General features: G+C 39.3%; 1 protein-coding gene across 3 annotated transcripts in view; it reads right to left on the bottom strand.

Moving 5' to 3' along the window:
* Positions 1–19,778, bottom strand: part of LOC114656575 (MANSC domain-containing protein 4-like) — a 31,457-nt gene extending 11,679 nt beyond the window's left edge. The window contains exons 1-3 of one of the 3 annotated variants that reach the window (XM_028808218.2): positions 19,620–19,775; positions 19,321–19,506; positions 14,606–14,740 (exon numbers count right to left, since the gene is read on the bottom strand). In XM_028808218.2, coding sequence (XP_028664051.1) covers positions 14,606–14,740; positions 19,321–19,506; positions 19,620–19,752 — 454 coding nt within the window. In that variant the 5' untranslated portion in view covers positions 19,753–19,775. Of the gene's footprint in view, positions 1–14,605; positions 14,741–19,320; positions 19,507–19,619 lie in introns of all 3 variants that reach the window. The other 2 variants (XM_028808225.2, XM_051920578.1) reach the window with 2 other exon arrangements.
* Between the last annotated feature and the right edge of the window lie 219 nt (positions 19,779–19,997).

Genomic DNA, 19,997 nt, shown 5'->3' on the forward strand with positions numbered 1-19,997 from the left:
CAACTGGGCAAACCAACTGAGGAAGCATGTACCAGAAATTAAAAGACCCATTGTCCGCAGAAACCCGCGAAGCAGCGAAAAATCCGCGATATATATTTAAATATGCTTACATATAAAATCCGCGATGGAGTGAAGCCGCGAAAGGCGAAGCGCGATATAGCGAGGGATTACTGTATTACTTAATTTTCCAGAGTTTAGTTCCTCCGTCCCAACTTTTTTGAGATTCAAAATTAAACTTAAAATGAGCCAGTGTTTCTCATGAAATAATAAAATGTCACACTTTCAGCTTTTGATATGTTCTGTGTTCTATTGTGAATAAAATATGGGTTTATGTGACTTGCAAATCATTTAATTCTGTTATTATTTACATTTTACACAGCATCCCAACTTTTTTTGGAACTGGGATTGCATTTGTGTCTCTTAAATATGTTTTTAATACTCCATAACTACATTTATTGTGAGTTCTAGCTGTTTACCTAAGAAGATCTACAAATTCTGACCATGATCTACAGATCATTAAAAAATCAAAGTTTGCTCACAAGCCTTAATCTCTTACTAAGGGTTTTCTGTAACAGGAGGAATTACATCTAGACTGCCTTCAGTAGATCAAATCAGATAACAGAAACATTTTAAAACTTGTAAGATTATATTCAAATGTCTGAATTAATCAAAATGGCTGATATAAGATGAAGGTGATTTAAAAAAAAATGACTTTTCAAAAAATGACTATTCCAGATACCATAACTGCTTTAGCGTTGTTACTCTCACTGCACCTTCTTCTTCTTCTTTCAGCTGCTCCCGTTAGGTGTTGCCACATCAGATCATCTTTTTCCATATTACTCTCACTGCACCACTCGGAGTATTTATATTACTGTATCGGAGTGTGAATCACAGCCGTACAGCAGCTGATCGGAAAGAGAATTATCGGTATACAGCATCAGGCACACACTGCCTCAGCCATGGTGTCTATTGAACTGCTCTCATATGGCAAACGCTTCAGAGCCTTTCCTATACTGACCTCGCAGTTCAGAAACAGTTTCATCCCAAGAACTCTAAACAAACTCAATCAGTCCATCAAGTGCTCCTTATAGAACTGTTTGTACTTATAAGTACAATTACCTCACTGTAAACTTGTGATAGTTATAATATTGCACAACCTGAGCCACTTTATAAAGCGTGTATTTACATATGATGACAATATCATTTTTAACATGAAATGCAGCAAAATATGTTTGTTATATTATACAGATAAAACTTTAACTTCATTTAAATAATCTATATTGTTAATAATGAAACATGTGAGGACGCGGTGCCGCAGCGCTAGTGAACCGCTGGCGCTCCATTCACGGATTGTTCCTGCCTCACGCTGTATTCTTGCTGGTGCTGACGCGACACTGGAAGGATAGATGGATAGAATAATTAAACACGTACTACGAAGATATTTCAATGTTCCTTAAAAGTTTTGAAGAATCTGTGTTCTAAACTTACAGATGGCTTTAAAAAACTGCTAAAAACACATTACTTTAACATGGCTTTCTCATAACTTCATTTTAATTTAATCCTGATGCTCTGCATATTCAGTAATTATCATTACTATTCATGGTGGCTCCAAAATCCATACTAACCCTTACTTTCTCTTCTGTTCTTTTTCCGGTTTTCTGTGGTGGTGACCTGCGCCACCACCACCTAATCAAAGCACCCATGATGTCCCCACATTGATGGATTAAAGGCCAGAAGTCCATGTGACCGTCATCATCAAGTCCTTCCATGAAAACCCTGAATACAATGAGGACTGATCATTTATGTTAGGTAGAATGCCTAGAGGGGGCTGGACGGTCTCATGGCCTGGAACCCCTGCAGATTTTATTTTTTTTCTCCAGCCGTCTGGAGTTTTTTTTTTGTTTTTGCTGTCCTCCCTGGCCATCGGACCTTACTTTTATTCTATGTTAATTAGTGTTCTCTTATTTTAATTCTTACTTTGTCTTTTTTCTATTTCTTCATCATGTAAAGCACTTTGAGCTACATTATTTGTATGAAAATGTGCTATATACAGTTGTGCTTGAAAGTTTGTGAACCCTTTAGAATTTTCTATATTTCTGCATAAATATGACCTAAAACATCATCAGATTTTCACTCAAGTCCTAAAAGTAGATAAAGAGAAACCAGTTAAACAAATGAGACAAAAATATTATACTTGGTCATTTATTTATTAAGGAAAATGATCGAATAATGGCCAAGTCAAAGTCCTGACCTTAATCCAATCGAAATGTTGTGGAAGGACCTGAAGTGAGCAGTTAATATGAGGAAACCCACCAACATCCCAGAGTTGAAGCTGTTCTGTACGGAGGAATGGACTAAAATTCCTCCAAGCCAGACTGGATCAACAGTTACCGGAAACGTTTAGTTGCAGTTATTGCTGCAAAGGGGGGTCACACCAGATACTGAAAGCAAAGGTTCACATACTTTTGCCACTCACAAATATGTAATATTCAATCATTTTCCTTAATAAATAAATGATCAAGTATAATTTTTTTGTCTCATTTGTTTAACTGGTTTCTCTTTATCTACTTTTAGGACTTGAGTGAAAATCTGATGATGTTTTAGGTCATATTTATGCAGAAATATAGAAAATTCTAAAGGGTTCACAAACTTTCAAGCACAACTGTAAATAAATGTTGTTGTTGTTGTTAACGTCTATTACAGAGCTGATTGTGTGGCGATTGGGTATTTGGAGAAAGAAAAGTAAGGACAGGAATTGGGGGTTAGTACGTTTGAAAGAGACAGCTACAATAAAGTATTTCATCGAAGATCGTGCATGGCGCAAACAAGCATCTTGCGTGAGACATGAACAATCACTGCGCCACCATGTTCCCATGTTTAATAACATGCTTTAACTCCTATCATCATGAAAATTATATCACGTATACATCTCAGTATTTTAATTATTCAGAGAGCTGTAATATCACGAATGTAATAGATTCTGTGTCCTGTTGGAGGAAGAGAAAGCCCGGAAGCACGTAGTGATTCACACACATAGAGCACATAGAAGATCAAATACAAAACAAAGCATTTAATGTGCTACTTTAGTTACGATGGGATTGAGAAACTAGTAAATGATTTTAAGATGAAGTTTATGATGTTTTACTTTAATGACAAAATAAACTACGTGATTAAAGTGGAAATTTAGAGATTAAAGTTGACATTTCGTGCTTTTTTTCCCCTCTGTACCCTAATAAGCTTTCATATGACATTTAGACGGTGGACTATGACTCGCCTTTTCACAGCGACTTTGATATGTGACAAATTCTTTTTTATTTCGGGCACGGTGCAACTTTGTGAACTTGAGCTTTCGAGTTTCTCCGACACGCTATGTCACTCAATCAACTTCCTTTTGTTGTTTATACCACTGTTTAAACCAACAAATAGTATGTTTTTCCTTGCCTCCACTTGATATTCGCTGAAATTCTTATATTTTCCATCTTGCTTTTGCCATTGTCTTTTCACAGAAGGCTGAGTTTAAGGGCTATTTATAATGATTTGCATATTCAAAGAGGCGTAATTCTGGGAGGAGTTGGGGTGGGACAGCAGGCGCCTGCACGTGAGTTACTTTTCACACTGACCAGGATTTATGGAGCAGAAGAACGTGGAAGTTGGCGTTCGCACAGATTTATGCATCTGGAATTTTTTGTGCTTACGTCATGTTATAGTGCGAATTCTACGCACAGCATTATGCATGAGGCCCCAGATGCTTTGGGTCTTTGGACATTCAAAGCTTCTCTTCATCAAAAACACTTTCATAAACATGGGATACCCTTTAAAAAGTGAATTCATCTTGCTCAACTTTAATTGACTGTCACTTTTAAGGAAGACATTTACCATTTCAGACAGCATTAGCAGATTCACAAAGCAGGAAACAATAGTACAATCATTAAAATAAATGGTTTTAGAAAGTGCAAATGCAAAATTCTTAAAGTTAATTGTTTTGTGCTTTACCACAACATACATAACACAAGAATAAATACCATTATTTCAATATGGGTTTAAAAAAAAAAAAAGTAGATGGCCTGGTGAATAGTAGTATAGCTTCAGCATCAATTCTAAGTGATAGGAATTGTGATTACTTCTACAAAGGGAAAATACTTTCAAGTAGTTAATCTATCCATCCATCCATCCTCTTCCACTTATCCGAGGTCGGGTCGTGGGGGCAGCAGCTTGAGCAGAGATGCCCAGACTTCCCTCTCCCCAGCCACTTCTTCTAGCTCTTCCGGGAGAATCCCAAGGCGTTCCCAGGCCAGCCGAGAGACATAGTCCCTCCAGCATGTCCTGGGTCTTCCCCAGGGCCTCCTCCCGGTTAGACGTGCCTGGAACACCTCACCAGGGAGGTGTCCAGGAGGCATCCTGATCAGATGCCCAAGCCACCTCATCTGACTCCTCTCGATGCGGAGGAGCAGCGGTTCTACTCTGAGCCCCTCCCGGATGACTGAGCTTCTCACCCTATCTTTAAGGGAAAGCCCAGACACCCTGCGGAGGAAACTCATTTCAGCCGCTTGTATTCGCGATCTCGTTCTTTCGGTCACTACCCATAGCTCATGACCATAGGTGAGGGTAGGAACATAGATCGATTGGTAAATTGAGAGCTTCGCCTTGCGGCTCAGCTCCTTTTTCACCACGACAGACTGATGCAGAGCCCGCATTACTGTAGTTAAATACAGAGCATATTTCTAAAAGCCAATGACAGCAGGGAGCTAACAGCATTAGAACTAAGAATGTTAGAATGTTTTGTTTTGCACACAAAAACAACAGATAAAAGCAGTTCTTCATTTTCAGGCACAATTCATTTTAGGACTGAAATGATTAGAAAACATAATGACAGCAGACTGGCTACACAGTGAGTGTAAGATACTAAAAAGCATAACAGTGACGAAAGAAACACCAACAGGCAGAAATATCCTTCTGATGCAAGAAAATCAGAATTCGAAAATGAGATCCATTCTCAACAAGGCATCAGCAGTTGCAAAGAAGGTTGCCATCTATGAGACGTTGACTGCCATGTGGAGGAAAAATGGACTTGACTAAAAAAATCTTTGTCAAGAAAGGCTTGTACATATTTGTTAAATGTATTTCTTGAAAAATGAAAATTGATTTGGCAGAGGAGGTAAGACATGCTAGGTTTATTTACATTTTAGCTGATTCCATCCATCCATCCATTATCCAACCCGCTATATCCTAACACAGGGTCACGGTGATTCCCCTACTGATAATTGAAGAGAAAACAATTTCCTTAAGGTATGTCAAGGGACACTATCAACCTGATACTAAGCTAGTCAGCCACCAAGACCTAATAAATGATGATGCAACTGGAATTCTGGAAACCACAAACTCCAATCTGGGGTGTACTGCCCTTTGTTTGGAAAATTTGTCAGATACAATCCAGATACATCAATTAGCCATCTTTATTACTGATAGTGCTGCAGTGATAACAGGTGGTAGAACAGGGATAGCTCTTAAATTTTCAAACAATAATGCCATGGTTCACTGTTATACTATGTGTTTTTATTAAGTTTAATGTCACTGTTCTCTGTGCCCACTGTTATAGACTCATTCATACAGGTAGACCAAATATGGTACACAGGAGCACAGCAGCAGCAATTAGAATTGCCGAGCCAAGCACAGGACTAGAGAGCCAAAGACAACTGGACAATTGAATAGTCAGCCTAAAGACAGACTAGTATATTTCTGTCTTCTGTCAGCATAAAAACTTCTTTCCTTGTTGGGAGAATGAGAACTGTATGTAGGCATTGTGCTATTCCTGTATTTTTGAAGGTGGGGTTTGAGTCCCTTCCTGTCCTTGTTTAGATCCGGAGCCAAGAGCCTGCACATGGAGCAACCCAATATAAGGATGGACCTACGACCAACACTTTGAAGCTGCCGGGCGGAAGAGTATGTCTTCTGTCCAAGGCCAGGCAGAAGATTATGTCTTCTGTCCGGTTAAAATCCTTTCAGCGTGGCAAACGAAAGATGGCAAGACTGAGTAGATCAAGTCTCTCACATGCTTGATATGTCTGTCATAGGCTTCCCGTTTGTAATACCGTGTGAACCCGTCAATAAAGAGCTAGATTATCCTTTATGCTTCTCGTGTAATGTTGTAACCGTCATATTGCATGAGGGGTGGGGATTATACCTTTTTTATTTATAATTATTTAAATTCAGGTTAATTAAAACGCTGCAATTCAAAAGAACACATTTCCAGAGAGCTAATGCCTCTTAAGGAAACAGTCACGTCAGTTCACTGTGTGAATTATGAACTTGATTTCTGGATGCAAAAATCAATTTATCTATTTTACTGGGTTTGAGAAAGGACTTAAAACATGTTCAAGGTATATTACTACTCTGCAAAAAGGAGACAAAACTTTAATTAACTGTGTAATCTCTGAGTGAAGAAATTGCATGATATGGAGTGTGAAAGGATGCAAAAGACACCACAAAACGTTTTGGGGCAGGCACCCCGTATACTTGAAAATTGGTTTGGAAAAAAAAAGGCAAAATGTGAGAAATAGGTCTTTAAAGACTAGAGTACAAAACAGAACTGAGGTAACAGACGGGGGAAACAACGTCATCTGGACAGGGACTGGAAGTGATGTCATCAGGGCCCGGAGCCGGAAGTTGCGTCATCGGCCCCTGGACCAGAAATGATGTCATCAGGCCCATGAGGAATTTCCTGTGGTTGGTCGGCAGAGGAAAAAGAGAAATGATCAGTGTACTCTTTCATCCCCTGGTCCAGCACCGAATTACCCTCTTTTGAGCCCTTTATCTGCCTCCCATGTGCATGTGTGTGACATGGCAACCCTCCCAGAGTTCCTGACAGAGAGGTCGTTCAAGACAGATGCCAACGTAACGGCCTGTTTTAAGTCACTAAATGCAGTTTCTGCGTTGATATCCAACACCACATTGTTTGAGGCCATCTTCTTTGTTAGGTTAGTCAAGGGCACCACTCTCGTGGAAAACTGAAGTGCAAACTGGCGGTAGAAAGGCTTGGACTTGCCTCTTAGTCTTTGGATGGGGCCATTTCAATATATAATCTACTTTGGAACACTGTGGCCTCACAATACCCCAGCCCACCAGGTGGCCTAAATATCTGGCTTCGTTTAACCCAAAGAAACATTTCTTTGGATTATTTTGAAGGCCGGCTTCACCGAATGCCCACAATACCGCTCAGACCTGCTGTAGGTGTTCCATCCATGTGCTGGATTAAATGACTACTTGATTAAGACACTGAAAGTCATTGCAAGACAATAGGACTGGACCAGGGACTATGACTCTCCTCTATCACACCTAGCTCCAGCATGCTCTTGATCTACAGTTCCACTTCTGCTCTTTTTGCCTTGGGAAGTCGATACAGGCATTCTTGAACAACCACCACAGGCTCTATCATGAGGTCATGCCCAATCAGAGAGGTCCGTCCTGGTTTCTCGCTCACTACCTTTGGGACAGACAGGATGACTGCCTGTAGCTCCCATCATTGTTTTGTGAGCAAAGAGTAAACAGGGATGGGTCAGGCTCCGTTCACTCGGTCGACAATTGGGTTATTTCACCAAATAATCGGTAAGCCCCTTTCTCTCCTTAACTTTGTAAAGGCCTTGACAATGGACCAGTAATTTGAAATGAGAAGTAGGAACAAAGACCATGACACGATCTCCTGGGCAGTACTTCTGTAGAAACATGTCATGGTCATAATACCAGACCTGAGCTGTGTGGTATAGCGGGTCCACAGCTCTCAGCAAAGGCCCGTTTTAGATAAATAATCCCCACGCTCGTGGTTTAGCGAGGGGTCATGGGGATTGTGGCTGTAGCGGGTCTCAGGGCGATCTGCGGTGTGGGCGTTTGTCACCTAAGTGCACAGGTGAGAGACTGCCCACATCCGTGATTGTTCCTGGGGCTGCTAATTTGTCTCAGCTGCTATGCCCTCTCGACCTACTGTATATAGAAGCGTGAGTTGGCTAAAAAGAAGATGAAAGAGTAGAAGAAGAAAGGAAAGAAAGACGGAGGTTGCTGGAGTGCAGTAGAGAGAGAGCCGGTGCGGGTGAGCGAGTGAATACTCGCAGGCAGCTGTACGGAAGCCTGGGCATTTGGCCGACACCCGGGAGTTGTAGTAGTGGTCACTCCCGCTGAGTGATCGAGTAGCGGGAGTGACCAGTGAAGGGCGACTGGCCGCGTAAGACAGGGAAGGCAGCGGGAGGCTTCGTGGAGAAGTCCTTGATGTGAGCGTCCTGGTTATCAAGGATACCAAGTCTCGAGTCTGGGATGAGTGCGCGACCGAAGCCAGGATCGGGAGGCCTCCAGACCTGTTTGAAAAGGAGTGAAAGACAGCTGCCGAGAGAGTATCTCGCCTGCTGCGGGGCCCAGACGGGTGAAGCAGGAGAGACGCTAGGATAGAAGACATCGGGCTCTTAATTGTATTTTAAAGGACTGCTTACAGCGTTGTTTTAACCTCGGTTTTAAGGGATTGGTTTTCTGTAGTTTTTAAACCTCCACGTTTCTTTTATGGATTATTTATTTCAAGAATTTGACTCACTGCACTTTATTTATTTGAATACTTTGTTTTGATTATTGTTTTAATAAAAGCACTTTTGCACCATTCCCTTGCTATGTTGTTGCCTCAGTGTCTAGCTCATCGGTAACATTACCAACGATGACGTGTTCAAGGGCTCCTGGACAGCAGATGGGAGCATGGAGCCGAACCCGCATCGTCACAAGCTGTTTACACCTTTTCCATACAAATTTTTAGGATGGGTCGAATTTTCGCAAAGCTATCGTTCATCTGCATGATATATTCCAGTATATTTGTGGAGGGGTGTGCCTCCTCCTCCAAACCTTCCTTTATAATATCTTATATGCCCCGGGTTTCCCACCTATACAATAATTCAAATAATGAAAATCCCATAGAGGCTTGTAGGACTTCCCAATATGCAAAAGGGACAAGGGGAAGGAGCTGATCCCAGTTCCTTCCATTCTCGCTGACCACCTTGCGTAGCATCTGTTTGAGGGTCTGGTTAAACCACTCCATTAGACCATCGTTTCAAGGATGATATACCAAGGTCTTTAAATGCTTTATCTTAAGTAACTTGGCCGTTTCCCTGAACGTCTCCAAGGCAAAGGGAATCACCTGGTCCATCACGACTTCCTTAGGGATGCGACTCGTGCAAGGACCCCTACTAATTTCCATACGATAGCACTGGAAGTAGCTGTGTGCAAAGGGACAGCTTCAGGATTTCAGGTAGCATAATGAACTAGGACTAAGTCGACCCCAATATATTCAAATGGGACATCAATAAAGGCAATGGGAACCAGAGGAGCATGGACCCTCTTGGGAATCTGGTGCAGCTGACACTCCGGGCAGGACACACAAAAGCAGCAAACCTCTTCATTGTTTCCCAGCCAATAGAATTTGACTTAATATGCTGAAGGGTTTTTTTGGCACCTAGGTGGGCTTCCAGGAGGTGGGTGTGTGCTAGTTCACAGACCTGCTGCCGGTAGGACCGTGGGACTAACAACAGTGACAGCACCTCTCCCTCATGCTCCACTACCCGATACAGAAGTTCATTATTTAAGACAAAGTAAAGGCCCTGTGGCATAGGATGTTGAGTGTGGTGGCCATTAACCAGAATGACTGCATTTTTTGAAAAATTAAGGGAATCATCATTCCATTGTTCCCTTTTAAAAGAAGCCGGAGTCTGCTTAAACTGGAAGTGTACCTGCCCACTTAAAATTACCAATCCTGTACACTGGAACGATAAGGGATTAACACGAGCACGACATCCTTCCTCTCATCCCCCAGCAGCCTCTCTCATCGCCAAGCAGAAGATGCTGTTGCATATTCGGGGGCTTCAGCATTTGTTCCAAGTGGTGACGACTGGGCTCAGGAGTATGGATTCATGCTGGTCGGGTTCTGTACAGAAACTGTTCTGTTCTCCCAGAGTGTAAAGCCACCCAATGTCTTTCCAGGACTTCTATAAGGTCAATCATATTTTTAATGGGGAAGTGTGTTTAATAAGAGAAAACAGGCAAGGTGTTCCACTACCTGTTATTATTTACATCTGGCCTTAGCCAGCACCCGATTTTGCCTCATAGGCTGAATGCCTATGAATGGGTTGGCGGCTCTGAGTCAAATTTCCACTGTAACAGTTGCTTCACCTGCTGGCCAGGGGCTCCCGCACCTTTCTCAAAGGACTCTGCCTTTGTGGGGTTCTGGTGGGTGGCCTTCTCCTCCGAGAGACCATAATAAGCCTTGTGCATTTCCCCCCTCCTCGCACGGCCCCATTGTTTTGTATCGACCCTTGGGACAGAGCTTACGCCTCATCTTCCAAACTTGCAACACATACACACCCTATACTTGGCCACTCAGGTACAGTAATCTCCCACCTGGACCTGTAAGGGCTAGATGGACAGGATGGCAAGGAGTTTCAGGTCCTGCTCTCGGTTCCTCATGGAGTCAATCATCCTACCAACTACGGCACTGTGAAAGGACGCAAAAGATACCACAACAATTTTTGGGGCAGCCACCCCATATACTTGAAAATTGGTTTAGAAAAAAAGGCAAAATATGATAAACAGATCTTTAAAGACTTGAGTCCAAAACAGAACTGACATAACAGAGAAACATGGCGGTTTTAAAGCCGGACAAGGAAATTTATGTCATCTGGACAGGAACTAGAAGTGATGTTATCGTGCCTGGAACTAGAAGTGATGTCATCGGACTAAGATAGAATTTTCCATGGTTGGTCTGCAGAGGAAAAGGAGAAATGCCTGAACCGGCATGGAATTGCCATCTTTTGGGCCCTTTAGCTGCCTCCCATGTGCATGTGTGTGACAGAAGATATTGATTCAGTCAGATGAGTTTCTTTGTAGATGAGTGCAGTAAACTCAATTAAATCTCACCTTGTTCAACATTAGTGCACTTAAACGACATGAACAATACCAAAAGTGTTGCTGAAGCATCAAGGGCCAGGAAGCCTTGTGGAATATTTCATCAGTCAGCTTTGTTCATTTTCTTTATATAAAGAATTACTTTATAAAACTGTTTAAACTGAAGTTGTGGTAAATCTTACATTTCCCTAAGAAACATTAATGAATCTGAGTGGCCTACTACTGTGCTGCTGGTGGAACTGCTACTCAGTCATCAACAACGTTTATTTCTATAGAACATTTTCATACTCAGCTCAAAGTACTTTACAAAATGCCAAAGAATGCACTGATGCTGTAGGGAACTCATTTAAAATGCCAGGGCTTACTACAGCTGAAAGCATAACCTCTGACATTCCATATCCTGTATAACACGCCTGTGAATACCTACCACTGTGGTGTAAATGTTTTGACAATGCTCCTGTCTCAGAGTTTTAACCATAGGAAATTGGCATTTGAGACAGATTTGCTAAGGCATGATGGCAAAGAGGAGAGCTCTCTGTCCAATTAGCCCAAGTACAGCAGATTGTGAACATGGTTTTTCAGGCCTAAACCTAATTGTTACTAACATGAGAAACACAAGAAAGCTTGTGAAATCTCTCCGTCCAATTAGCCCAAGTACAGCAGAGTGTGAACATGGTTTTTCAGGCCTAAACCTAATTGTTACTAACATGAGAAACAACAGAGGAAAATAAGGACATCCTTTTAAAAACCAAGAGCAATGTTCCAAGCTTTACAGATTTTAATGATGATGCATACATAGATCGCTGTTCTCAACTAAAGGTTCACAGCACTACAAAAGTCATACTCAATTTCAAAATAACACTGAATGTCAAAGTGATGATGTTTCTGACACAGACAGTAGCTTGTTTTTTGGATCTAAATGAGGTCTAAATACTAATGAAATTTTGATCATTTTGATAATATGTTTTTGTATATATGGGAACAAAGACCTCATATCAACATGGTATAATCCTATAGTAATCATACATCCATTATCCAACCCGCTATATCCTAACACAGGGTCACAGGGGTCTGCTGGAGCCAATCCCAGCCATCACAGGGCGCAAGGCAGGAACAAACCCTGGGCAGGGCGCCAGCCCACCGCAGGGTACACACACATACACACCCACACCTCAAGCACACACTAAGGGACAATTTAGGATTGCCAGTGCACATAACCTACATGTCTTTGGACTGTAGGAGGAAACCGGAGCACCCAGAGGAAACCCACGCAGTTACGGGGAGAACAAACTCCACGCAGGGAGGATTTGTTACTAAAAAGTTCTCTTTCAAGATGCTAATTTTGTTATATTGTGGCAGACGATGGAGTATAAGGCACTCATTACAGTTCTTTTAAAAATATATGTTGCTCTATAAAGTCAATGCTTGTGTTTTTTGGATAGAAGGCTGAGCTAGAAATGTACCTGGACTACCAATTTTAGAAAATGGGTAGTCCAACAGACTACTTTATACATTTACAATTTATCTGCTACTGTCTTAGTTGATCAATAAAATCAGTGAAGCCCCAAATGTATGACTGCTCATTTAAAAAAAGTAACATATTTGAATAATGCCATCCAGAAAATATATATTTGTTAAATTTCACTAAGGTTACTTTCAGTTTTTCTTAAAATGACAAAACATTTTCCTACTGAGGTCACCATAAAAAGATATTTAAACCAAGTCTAAAAAAAACAAAGTGAATTGCACAGTTACCATGATACAAATGCTTAAAAAACCAGAGACAGAAGACAAGAAAATTCATGCAGGGGACACTAACAGAAAAACCCTTGAGAATTAATATAAATTTAATAACAGAACTAGCACAATAACATGAATTGTGATTAGAAGAGCCATTATTTGACCAAGAATATTTGCAAATTAATTTATGCACTGATTTTCCAAAACAACTTCTTGATTATAAGGTGGTACGGAGCCAGATTTTATTATAGAAGCATCATGCACAAGGTAAGAGTCAACAAAGTGGTGACCAAATAGGGAACAGAACAATAGATCTGCATATGAGAAACAGCAGTACTAACCACAGCACCACCAAGTACCTGTACTTATATTACTTTGGCCATGGACTGTCGTCAAATTTAAAATGCATTAAGTTAATTTAATAGTATAATGTTGAACCAGTAACTGTGTATGTAGTGATATCAGTATAGTGAAACAACTGATAGAATAAACTTTATTTGATCACATTTAGAAATATATGGTTTTAGTATGAATATTTGTAGGTGCATTATTGACATTTGTAATGACAACTGGAGACTATCCATCCATTAAGTCTCAACAGATGACTGTTTTCATCAGTGGTAATGATGTGGAGGGCATCCAGCAATTACCCTCTACTTGGCATACTTGCATATTTTTAAATACCCATCAACTGTCCAGAACCAGTACTAGATGGTGAACTTCAGTGTTAGGCACTAGTTTTTGAATTATCAGTATGTTATCAGTATATTCCAGTATGTTATGATAACCACAAATCTCAAGTGTACTTGTGACAAAAATTATTTTTTTCTCATCTCAAAGAATACTTGCACAAAAGCTACATGCATCTCTATCGCATCTTTACTTTCTGATGGAGGGATATGATGCATCAGAGCAATTTTGCTGCAACAAGGTGAATTCAAAGAGGGCTATTTTTGCAACTCTAATGTAATTTTTATAACAGTATCCAGCAATGTTGATAACAAATAAATATTAAGTATACAGATACTATGGGAAGAGTTTTTTTGGTTGGTTTTCATGTTTTGAGTTCAACAGAAAGTAAATAACATAACCCGGCAATAACGATAAGCAGTATCCACTCTATTAATGCCTTTACAAATCACAACCTGAAGGTGTGCATGTGCAAGTCAAGGAGATCTCTGGATCCCTATTAGAATACAGAATACAATCAACCAGGTCAGGCCAGGTATGTTTCCTTTGCTTACTGCGTACCAGAAACCTTGCACCCAGTATTTTTTTAAGAAAACGTACATTATTATGGAATGGAAGGATATTATTTTGATGTTCCTTTATAAGCATATTAAAGACACTGTCAGATGAGGCAGAGGTCAATACACTGAGTACCAAGATTAGTAACCAAGGTTTGCAGGACAGCACTACAGTAAACTACAAGTCAAAACAAAATAAGGTCAAACCTTTTTCAGAGTTTTCCATTTGTATTACACAAAGCTTAAATGCCATTAACACCATTTAGGATGGCCATGAAGGAGGCATACATAACACAGCACATACTGTACATACTTAGCAACATGGAGTGTCATAGGGCCACAACATCCCAAAGATGCACAAAAACCAAATAAAATGGCAGTTATCGTGAGGTCACAGTCATAATGTTAAAAACACAAATTAAAGCAAAGCAATATAATGCAGCATTTGTGCAATCTTGACAATTACTGTTAATGTAATTATGTACAATTAGGCAAATGAAAATACTACTTTCCCTAATTTTTTACTTTATGATTTAAATACTTTAATATGAAGATAAATACACACAAAATAGGAAAATGTAATGCCTCCAAAATCAGTATCACTAAATGCTGTTAATTTATATTTTTATTTGTGTTTTAAGTTACATTTATCATTTTTTTATTATTATTTCTACGATAAAAGGTAATATCATTACCTTTGTTGATGTTGTATAAGATGGCATTGTTCTTTCCTCTCAAAAGACAGCTCTCTAATGTAGGACAATTTAAATGGAAGCAATTTTCTCTGCCTTGAATTGATTCCAAATCATAAAATGCAGCATTACAGGAAACTATAAAGAAAAAATACAAATTTCAAAGATTAGATTGTGTACATTAGTAGTGAAAAGGTATACACTAATAAGTGTATATATGACGATGACCTCACTAAGAGATTTGCTACTGAGCTTAAGACTTCAGCAAACAGTTAAAATGTATGTCTATATGAATTGTATTTTAAAAGGATTTGCTGACAAATATATTCCAATATAATTATACGTATTGGAATGAGGAAAATTTCAGTTTTTGATTTTTAGTAAATTTGTAAACTTTTATGAAAGCAAGTTTTCACTTTTTCATTATGGGTAAACCAGGTGTACATTAATTAGCAAAAATGTCAGATTTATCCAATTAAAATTAAATCTACAAAAATAAAGCATGCTGAAAATGAAGGAGTCTGAGTACTTTCTGAATTCACTGTCAATATTAACATAAAGGTAGTTGTCTAATACTAAAAAGGCACAAAGTAGCAGTATTTTTATGTGACATGGGGGATTTTATGGCAATTGACATGTAAATCCTGTATAATGTATGTAATTTTTACTTAATGATGACTTGCTGTGTTTTTACACACGCTATATGAGAATAGAATAAAGGAACTAAATAATGATATCGCTTATTTACTACTTTGTAACCAAACAGAGTACTTACTGAGTAAATGTAAATGATTTTTTAGACTTTTTAAACAAAACACTAGACAAAGTGAAAAAACTGCTACCTATCCTGACTCAGTTGTTTAATTGTTGCTTCTTAATGCCACTTCTACACTATCCTTCCTGACAGCCAGTCAGACTAATATAAAATCCAACAGGAGTTACCTGACAGAATAAGTAGAGCTTTCACATTTTTTTTTATTATAGAGCTGGAAGCTAACCACTAATGTCAAACCACCAGAAGACAACTTATTTTACTTGGAATCATGGTTTAGACCTATATTACTGCGTTCATGATTAGGCAGGTGCTGTATATGTGATACTACCAGAACAGGAAGAGGAGACATCAGGAATGAAAGCACACAAGGAGGCTATAGTATCTGGAATAACATTCCCCAACCTGCTTATTCAAACTGAGGGGTCTGTAGTCTATGCTAGCAGCATGAGTATAAGGCAAGAAACAACCCTCGCATCAGATTTATAAAACTTGCATATACAAAAAAAAAAAAAAAAAGACACGAAAGTACACAAAATTTCCAATGCAAAAATCAGGTTTTATAAAAAGACTGGATGGATAACTTATTTTTATGGTATCTGTGACCCATCAGTAAACAGAAAAACTGAGACATGACAACACTACCTTGATCAAGTTGGGAAATGCAGCCTAAAATTACGACTCATGCATATAATTCATATCACTGAGCCATTATTATAATGTGCATTGACACAACATATTAAAGTAAAAAGTGATTGATGTGATGTGTAGACTATATCTTAGTTCTCTTTAAACAGGCAGTATCCTGTATATTTGCACTGAAAACATATATTTGCTATGTCTTGTCACTTGTCAGAATTAGAAATCCAAAAGCAACAAAACGCAGAAGCTCAAAATACCATGCTCTATTCTATTCTATGGTTTAACACAATATGACTTATTTTGCACTGACATAACATCTAGACTCACTGCACTTCAATGCTACACGGAGCACACCACAAAACTCAAATGCAGGTGATACATCAGGTGAGAGGCTGCTCTACCAGCCAGTGAAGGTCTGCACCATCTTGATTGCATATGTATGAGGTTGATTAGCATGGTCTACAAATGTTTGTTTCAGAGTGGCAAACCAGGTGAGGTTCAAGACACATTCACGTATGCAAGTTTACATGACGATTGTGATTTATAAAATTAAGTTGCATATAAATGTCCATCCATCCATGTTCCAACCCGCTGAATCCGAACACAGGGTCACGGGGGTCTGCTGGAGCCAATCCCAGCCAACACAGGGCACAAGGCAGGGAACCAATCCCGGGCAGGGTGCCAACCCACCACAGGACACACACAAACACACCCACACACCAAGCACGCACTAGGGCCAATTTAGTATTGCCAATCCACCTAACCTGCATGTCTTTGGACTGTGGGAGGAAACCGGAGCGCCCGGAGGAAACCCACGCAGACACGGGGAGAACATGCAAACTCCACGCAGGGTGGACCCGGGAAGCGAACCCGGGTCTCCTAACTGCGAGGCAGCAGCGCTTCCACTGCGCCACCGTGCCGCCCGCATATAAATGTGTATATTATAAATCAGAGTTTGTTGTTTTTTGACTGATGCATTTTCTTGTTTTTGCCGTATGCATATTTTTCACAGTCAAATCCACAGAAAATTTTATAAACAAAACCCCCAGTGCAGGGGTCATTCATGCATTTCTAAACTAAAAAACTATTTTGTGCAGTAAATATTGCAATTGATTAAATAATCACAATAAAACAATCTATACTATCCTTTCCTTGGTAAGAACACTTAAACACCCAATTGCATATGCTATAGCATTTTTCTTGACCTACAGACACTCAATTACAAATAAAAGCAAATCAATAAACAATTGTTAGTATTGCTTTAGATAGTAAACTATTTTGAAATGCATAGGTTTTACTAATTTTCTTTTGGAATGGATGAGATTATTAATTTTTATTTTATAAAAGGTCCTCTAGCGTGCAGACACTTTCAAACTGACCCCTAGTATATAACATAACATTCCTAAACCTGTTTCATCTGTTTCATAGTCACTTATGGACGGAGTTTATCTGAGCAACACTGGTCACAAGGCAGGAAACAGCCATAGACAGTGGACGACCTGTACACACCAACATACACACAGGATCAGTTTAGAATGTCCATTTTAATTAGCAATTTATTAGTTCAATTTTAAGATCATAATTTACACTGTTTAGGAAGGAGACATCTTATGAATGATTATGGCTTTTGACATATTGACAGGGCCCCTCCCATCGGGTGCATGTTAATTATGAAAACATTAATTAATGTTGCAACAGCTCTACTTGAAAATGACTATTAACCAAAGGAATATTAACACAAAAGTAAAAAGCAAAACAAAAAAAGCAAAATTCAAAGCATCCAATGTCTTTCTTTGAAGCTTCTTTGAGGATAATGTGTTCTAAGCTCTAACAATATATTTGGGTTAAAATCTGTCTGATAAACATACAAAAAAAACATAAACATTCCAAATAAAATGTCAATACAGCAGTATACTACAGCTTTTCAAAAGATGTGACAGTGTGTTCAGTTGTTCCCTAATTTAAAAGATGACACAAAATTTCAGTCAATAAGTATTAAATATATATATATACTTTCATTTATTGTCATGCATGTTTTCTTAACCCAGCCTAGCTTGTAAATATTTTGTGAGCATTAATTTGCTTAACACAATGTACTTCATATTATATGGCTGAAGTGAAAATATAAGACTACACATTATCTGTTTCGGACTTTGGAGCTCTCAAGAGCTGCCTTCCTCTCCACCAAGTGTGGGGCTTTGGGATTGATGCAAGTGGAACATTGAAGAAAGTAAACATCTGTTTTGTGAGATCTGCTGAACTTTCTCGTTCTCCTCATAGTTGTTTTATTTCTGTTCACTCTGCTTTTCATTCCCACGTTGAAAGATTTGTAGGTTAAGCTAAATTGTGACTCACAAAATCTTTAAATGTCACAGTTCTTTAGAAAAGTAACACAATAGTTAAAATAAAAGCATGTTTTATTATTTAAAGAAATCAATTACAGTGCCTGAACAGACGCCTTGTCCAGGGCTGTTTCACATCTTGAGCTGTTTTAGCAGGAATGCGAAATGAATATCTACGCTGAATACAAAATGGATGGATTGGACAATTATATGAGAAAGTAAATATTTTAAAGGAATTCTCGTTTTCTAAATAAAGTGTAAAATGTAGCCCGAATAACTTAATACCTGGTAATGTTTTGACAATGTGCGTGAAAAAATAAAATTTCATTAATATAACCATCTACAGGACAAAAAGGGGCAACGATAAATGCTTAATTTAATAATCGAATTGTATACAACCTGTTATTGATTAATTTTCTGATGCTTAAAAAACTGCGCCATATTTCAGTGATTTATGAGAGATATATTTCAAGTCCTCAAAACTTTTGAAAGGAGTGTGTTCACCACTCTAGAGTACGTATCCATCCACTTTCTGACTTTTTTTATCCGATTTATAACCGCCAAAGCCAATCATGGAAGCATCGCAAAGAAGTATCAGGGCAAATTCGGGCATGATTTAACCGCCAAATACTTTAAAAGAACCTAACCCTAACCACTAAAACTTGGAGGACTCAAAAGAAAAAGAAGCAGAATATGACCAGACCAAGACTAGAGCTTAGCGTGCTGGGGCCGTGGAAACGCTTAAGGAGAAGCGTTGGTTACTTTGCACCGTGAAACCATCATTATAATTACTGTTTCTATTAATTATCTTATAATTCTATTAATCAACATTTAATGCCATGAGGACAACACTGTTATAATAATAAAACCATCACCATAATGTTTCCACTTTTCCCGATTTGGCTCGCGGGAAGTAATAATATTAATATTTCGTACGGAGTGAAAGAGATTACTCGTCTTACCATTCCACGATAGGCAGCAGGCTCTGCTGCACTTCTGCGCCGTGTCTTCGTAGTAAATCCTCAAGATTTGAGCACCCTTCTCCAATGACTGTGTTACATCAACAAATATGCCTGGGTAGCGACGTATCCAGCAACCTTTATAAAACATCGTTGGTGAGCATCGCATTTCCGTGCCGGAAAAGAATCCTAAGGTCAGGAAAAGTCGCCAGAATAAAGTCATGATCGGTAAGACAGCGTGTAGAGTGGCGTCCGTCTCTCACTCCGTCTTTTATTTTCTCACTTCGAATTCAGCGACTCACCTTTGCTAGTGGTGGGCGATGCCTGGGCAGCAGGAAACAAGTTTAATATCAGTACGTCAGCTTCAAACAGATGCCTCGCGTTTTGTTGCGCCATACGGCACTTACAGACCTGATGCGCGCCACTTTCAAACATGTAGTAATCTACTCACATTTTTTTCGGAAAGTGTGTGCATTTTTTCTGAGGACTTTCTTGTTTCTTATTTGCCTGAAGTTGCATGGTGGCTGTCGGTCTCCTTTTTGTCTCTGGTACCTCACGGAAATCTTTTAAACTGCTTTTAGGTAACCAGAGGTGCAGTGTTATCACCTGGTTGTGTATTATTATTTGGCTTGAACTTATTTATTGTTATGTTTAAACATATTTTAGAGTACAAAGGGCAT

The sequence above is a fragment of the Erpetoichthys calabaricus genome, chromosome 1 (assembly GCF_900747795.2).
Source record: "Erpetoichthys calabaricus chromosome 1, fErpCal1.3, whole genome shotgun sequence".
NCBI classification, from domain to species: domain Eukaryota; kingdom Metazoa; phylum Chordata; class Cladistia; order Polypteriformes; family Polypteridae; genus Erpetoichthys; species Erpetoichthys calabaricus.